At 32.7% G+C, this 6,763-nt stretch overlaps 1 protein-coding gene across 1 annotated transcript; it reads right to left on the bottom strand.

Moving 5' to 3' along the window:
• Positions 1 to 4,155: 4,155 nt before the first annotated feature.
• On the bottom strand, positions 4,156 to 6,428 carry LOC141711221 (pentatricopeptide repeat-containing protein At5g16860-like). The gene is made up of 4 exons (XM_074513630.1): positions 6,211 to 6,428; positions 5,459 to 5,519; positions 4,459 to 4,753; positions 4,156 to 4,415 (listed from the first exon to the last, which is right to left on the bottom strand). The coding sequence occupies exons 1-4, from the start codon at positions 6,426 to 6,428 to the stop codon at positions 4,156 to 4,158; spliced, it is 834 nt and encodes a 277-aa protein (XP_074369731.1).
• Between the last annotated feature and the right edge of the window lie 335 nt (positions 6,429 to 6,763).

Below are 6,763 nucleotides of genomic sequence, written 5' to 3'. Positions count from 1 at the left end.
TTAATACCCATATAAATAATATACGTTTTTATTGTTTTTGTTCAAATATTGTGTGGAAGATACTTGAGTTGTTGAGTAGAAGAGATTTACAAATCATATTTTGATATGTTCATATAGACTTCTCTTTCTTTCATTTTCCTGTTTTTAATTATATTTTTAGGGGATTTTTCATAAATATACTAAAAAAGAAAAGTTTTGCAAAAATAATTACAGTTTTTAAAAGTATTTGCAAATCTACGTTAATAAACAATTTATATTGCACAAATACGACAACAATACAAGAAGATAAAAAATTAGAAAATTGGACTTCCTCCGTACACTTCGTTCCACAATTTCTTCATCATCAACAATCTGCAACTTTCTTTTTTCAACAAACATCATAGATTCTTTCGATTATGTACATATTCATAGAACAAACATAAAAATCAATTGACAATTTATCTGTACTTCATCATTGATATCGAAAGTCAAACTATTTCTTCAAATTTATTCAAATCGTAGAAAGGTAACTTCTAATTACTGATTTTATATGAAAATTGTAGATATACTTGTTTTGTATTATGAAAGGATTATGAAGTTTATTGTTGAGTTTGAGCAATTATTTTAGTTGTATAAGAGGTTTTTGATTTTCAATATGATTGAGTATTAAGTTGCATACATTTGAATAATGTGTAACAAATTTCTTTAATTAGATTATGTTTTTAAGTGTCTAAGCTAAATGATGTTTCATTTTAGCTTTTTTTTTGTTGCGATTGATGTGTCTAGAAAGTAGTTATTCAGTTCTTAAATAAGTTGCATAATTTTAAAAAGAAAGTGTAAAAGTAATTCATTAATTTATGGTTGCGAAAGGATCATCTAGATGCCCTTGTAATTTACGAGGTTCAGGTTTCAATTTTATTGTTAAAGTTTGTGAATTCAGTCGTTAGGTTGCACAATTTTGAATAGTTAACTAGAACTATTTTATTGGTTTATGTTTTTAAAAATTACATCGAGAGGTTCTTGCAATTTAGGAAGTTCAGGTTGCAACAATCTTGTCAAAACATTTGTGTACTCAGTCACTAGGTTGCGAACTTTGCAATAATTAACTTAAACTATTGTATTAGTTATGGTTGAGGAAAATCGAGAGCTCCTTGCAGTTTAGGAGGATCGGTTTGCAATGATCTTGTCATTTGTTAAAGCATTTGTCATCAGTTATGTTGTATAACTTTAAAAAATTATTCCAAAAAGGAATTAATTTGTACTTGCAAAAATTACATGGAGATCCATTTTATGAAGTTTAGGTTGCAGTAAAAGTTTTAAGCATGTAATGTATTTACTTGCTACATTTTGATACTTTTTAAAAATAAGTCAAATTGGTGCATTAGTTGATGCTTAAAACACCTCATCTAGATGTACTTTAATTTAAGGAATTACATGCAGCAATACATGTTGAACAATGTGATGAATTTGTTTATGTCCGAAAAATACATGGTTTACCCCGTTTTTTAATTTATGACTTTGCTAATGCAATTGATTCTGGAAAAATGTTCTGTATTAAGTTGCATATATTTTTAAAAAGCCTAGATGTTATTTTTTTCCTGCATTTTAGCAGTTTGTGATTGCAATTGATATCTTCAACTATGTTATATATGAATTGATAAATTCCTATAAATTATGTCACCTAACATGTTCTTTGGTTGTGTAATTTTCATTGTTAGGCATGTTCTCCTTTCACAATTTTTGACGATCTTTAATGGTTATTCTATAAAGAGCTCAAATAGGGAAACAGACTTCAACAAATACCCATTGTGAATAATAATTGAAAACTCGGTTACGGAACTATCATCTACCAGCTTTAATAGTGAAAGGTAACAAATATTGACGTGTTGATATTCAAATTTAATAGGTTATACCATCAACGCAACAAATGATATCAGTGATGAAGTAAATACCATATGATTGGAGATTAAGTGGATTACGCGGACCTAGTTTTCCGTAGAAATACTACAAATACCAACTGAAAAATAGTAGAAGAAGATATTATACATCACAAGAAAGACGAGGTGATCATTGACAAACACCATCGAGATTTATCAAAATTTCAGATTTATGAAGCCAAGGAAACACCAATTGGCATAAAATAGTTGTTTCATGTTGTATAACACAAATTCAGTTTTGGCTTCATTTTTATTTAAATAAGAATATGATTAAAAGGTTTATGAAATCATATTGTACTATACCATCTTGTGATAGTTCTACATATGACCTCTTATGCAACCTTATGTACTTGATTCAACTCTCATGCAACCACAAAAGCAACATTGCATATAATGTTTGTGACATTATTTATGCAACCACTTATGTAACTCTCAATGCAACCTCTCCATAAACTCTAAGTCTAATAAAAAAGCATGCATGATAAACAACCTAATGTGATAGATTTTGATATTAAACATATTATACAACCTTATACACATGATATTCAACCTAGATTGCAACCACATATGCAATTACAAAATGTTTAAAATTTAATATGTAAACATATTATGAAACTCAATGTTAGCATAAAATGTTTGGATTGTAGGGTTTAGGGTTAAATTAAAAATTATAAAATCGTTGTACGTTATATTACAGTCTTATAAAAGTTTCTAAAACCCAGTAGGGGAATTGAACTCTAAATATTAAAAAACTATTAAATTAGGGTCCAAGATGAATTATAATTTGGTTCTAAATTTGATTTAAGATTCATCTGAAATTGCTCTTGGTCATATTACTTACATCGAAGATTTTGGTGTATTCAATAGTTAGGTTGTGCATTTTCTAAAACTTATTTCAAACTAGTTCACTAGTTTACGGTTGCGACAATATCATTGAGAGATCCTATGAGCAACTATGAGCAACTACATATACAACTCAAATAAATCTCAAATTCAACTAGAAACCTTAACTGCAACTACATTTGTAACTCAAGAAATCCAAAATTCAACTACTGGTGCAACTCATATAAATACGAAACTATAAACCCATTATTCAACTGCAAATATAACTCAAAGAAATCTCAACTAGATACCTCAATTACATTTGCAACTCAAAGAAACCTCAAATGCAACACATTTATATTATGTTGTTATAAAAAGGCAACATACAATATTGTTTGTAACTTTTATGAAACTACTTATGCAATCCTAAATATACATGTTTAATGCAACCTTATATACATGTTTGAAACCTAGAATTCAACAACATATGCAACTATAAAAATTACAAGATTATTAATATCTAATATAACCATTATGTAACTCTAAATGTAATCTCACCATAACTGTAAATTAACCTTATAGATATAATTTAAACCTAGATTTCAACCACCTATGCAACTTTAAAAATTAAATATTATCTAATACATAAATTATGTAACTTTAGATGTAACCGCAAATGTTACAGTCTTACTCAAGTTTCTAAAACCCAATTATGGAATTGGTGAACCTCTAAACAATTACTCAAATGTTATTGTGATCAGTGTTGAGATACTTGGAGTATGTATGATCAGACATAAAAATAGCATTGATGAAAAAAAGCATAACTTAAAGATGCTAACTAATTGCTCTGACCGAGGCCATTGGTTATGATTTTGATGATGTCATTATCATAGGTACTTTAACTAATCCCTCTTTGTGTGCTTACTTATCAGTTACCACATAGCATATCATTTTATTGTTTTAATACTTGGAACAATCAACTACTAATTATGTTTTACCTATTTGACACTCTTGTTCATGGGAGATTACTGTATCAGAATCTAAAACGTGACCCTCTTCTAAGGAATCTTTTACATAGCATAACTTGTTATTGTGATCAGTGTTGAGATACTTGGCATAAACTGAAGTATCTCTTATCCAAAGGTTAACTTAAAGATGAAGGTTGTATTTGCAACCATACCTACAACTGCTAGCAACCATATATGCAACCACAAATGTAAATTTGAAAATATATGTTGAAAATTACATTTAGTTGCAAAATAAGTTGCAAGTGGTTGCAAATGACGAAAAATAAGTGCGCCTGCAGGGCCAATACTAATATCACAAAAGTAACCATGAAATTAACTAAAATCAGAGCAAAAATCGCCTGAAACGCAACCAAAATCCATCCTCTCCAATCTTCCTATTCCACTTCCCGTCAATACCAAACCTCTTCTCCACTTTTTATCATCTCAAACATGCTCAAAGCATCTTCAAACCTCCTAACCTGAAAATACCCGGTAACCATTGCATTCCAAAAAACAACATCTGTCACCTTTATCCTCTCAGTCACTTTACTCACATCATCCATCAACTCACACTTTGCATTCATATCCACAATAGCATTCCCCACAAACACATCCTGAGAAAGCCCACTCCGAAGCGCATACCCGTGAACCTCCTTCCCTCTCCTCCACACTTTCTCAACCCCACAAGCAGGAAGAACATTAACAAGACTAACCGCATCCACCCTCACACCAAACTCCCCCTTCTCCCCACCTCTCAAACAACCTCAACGCACCCTTAACATCCCCCACTCTACACGTACACAGCCACAATCGAATTCCACGAACAACATCCTCAACCCCTATATGACACATTTCATCAAATACCTTCCGCGCATCCCTCAAAACCCCACTCTTAAAATACATCATCGTAAGCACATTACAAACAAACACATTACACTCCACAAACCCTTTCTTAACCACAACCCATGGACACAAAATCCCAAAAACCCATCCCCCTAATCTTAAAGTCTGCACATAAATCACTAGGAACAAGGTTGAGCTGATTGAATTGTGAATTACGAGAACAAACTAGAATAGTTCAGAATTTAATTGAGAACAAGTTGAATATAAGAACCTGTATGTATATTTGTGTGTGGAGAGAGAGAGCACCAGAGAGAGAACACGAGTGAGAGAGAGAACATGAGAGAAAAAACAGAGTGGGGACATGATCATTATAGTTGCTGCAGTAACATAGTGTTTTGCAAGTATTCACTGTAATTTTGTTGTATTTATCTGTCCCAGGAAGACATGACAATGCGTTTCCAACCGCCTCCAAGGCGACCGCCCACCAGAGGAAGTGGACCTGAGACTAATTCTTCAGGGAATCTTAAGCTAGCTTTTACATCCTCAGTATAAGTTTCTTGTTCTTTTGTTGTTGGATTAATAGTGATGTTAAGGATTCTATGTAATGATGTCTCTGCCAATGTAATTGATGTGCTTGCTTTATTTTGAATTATGTGCAGCACTGTTAATTTCTGGGTGAATGTTCCACCATGCTATTGACTGCATATATTTCCATGACTCGATGTCTCACACTACTTTTCGGAATATTTTGATCTGTGGACTGTGGATTAGAGAGATCATGGAATTTATAGCAATCTCTAGCAAAAACATGCCCAAACAAATACGCGTTTCCAAAGGCATCCAATTTTACAATTCTGATCTCCCAGGCACCAACTTAGTGTCAGTAGTGTACAGCCATAGAGCCACTATCAATACATCAGGCCCAGAAGGCCTGAAACGTGTATACATATGCGTTCATGTGCTATGGCGGATCCACCTTTAAAATTTGGAGGTCGTAGAATTTTATGAAAAAATCGGTGATGGTACGGTTAAACCTCACTTTTAGACTCTCTAATTCTTCACTTTTTGTAGCATTACGCTACAATTACCGATAATTTGAGATTTTTAAATTGTCTTTAACATTGTGAACTCTGTCATGTTGTATCAGTAGAAAAAGTTCTTAAATTTATATAACATTATCGAATTTGTAGGCAATATATAGGGAAATCTACTTCAGTGAGCAAACCTAGAGAACCAACTAGAGAACCAGGATCTCATCCATTAGGTTTTAAAAGATTAGATCGTTCACATTTAAATTGTTGCCTTGACAAAAGTTTTCAACTTGAAACATGATAGAGTTATTAAATGAAAGCAGAGTAGTAGATATACTGAATCAAGAGATTACATGAAATTTAAGATGAAAATTATCTAAACAGGTAGAAATATGAAACTGCAAAAGCTAAATGAAAGTTTAAATAACACCACCAATTACAACAATGTTGGAATAGAAAACCTAAAAGTATTTCAAAAGCAAAAAACTCCTAATGTAGGAAAAAGATACTGCACTACTTAAGAGAACCCTAAACAAACATTGTTTTGTGTAGTTGGTTCCCTTGTTTTACTTTCTTGTTTGTCTAATTCACTTTATCGAGTTTTTCTGCATGTAGTCGTCGAAATCTTCCCCTGGTAATGAAGCAAAAAGCGATACTAGGGACTCGAGCTCACCTTCGTCCATCAATGGAATAGTCGCTGATGATTGATTGTTCCCGTTTGCAGTGCCAGGTTGATAATCGGGCACAGGAACATTGTGGATAACTCCTTCTGCAAACGGGATTGGTTGATCAGTCTCACCAGGAAGCATTGGAATATTAGGATTATTCTGATTTATAACATGTTGAGTTAACAAGAGAAAAAAAAAGCAAAACAAAGAAAATCAATTAAAGTGTGTAATTAATGGTAGCGTATGCGTGATTGTCAAAGAATGGTGATGATTTGCTATGATCAAAGACCAAGTACATTAGGAGATGTGCGAGATGGAGCAATGGACAGATTGCAGGGGCCAAAGGGGTTACCATCACTGCCATTACCTTTAGAATCGAAGAAGGTATGTGCTTTCAGTTACGCAAAAAAGGCCTCGTGTTTAGTGGATGGGTGTTTGGAAGACCTCAATAAGTGCAGGGAGTACCATAGGCGCCA

This window comes from Apium graveolens, chromosome 3, assembly GCF_009905375.1.
Source record: "Apium graveolens cultivar Ventura chromosome 3, ASM990537v1, whole genome shotgun sequence".
Lineage (NCBI taxonomy): Eukaryota > Viridiplantae > Streptophyta > Magnoliopsida > Apiales > Apiaceae > Apium > Apium graveolens.
Note: the sequence above shows the minus strand (reverse complement) of the source record. Positions and strands in the feature narration are given on the sequence as shown.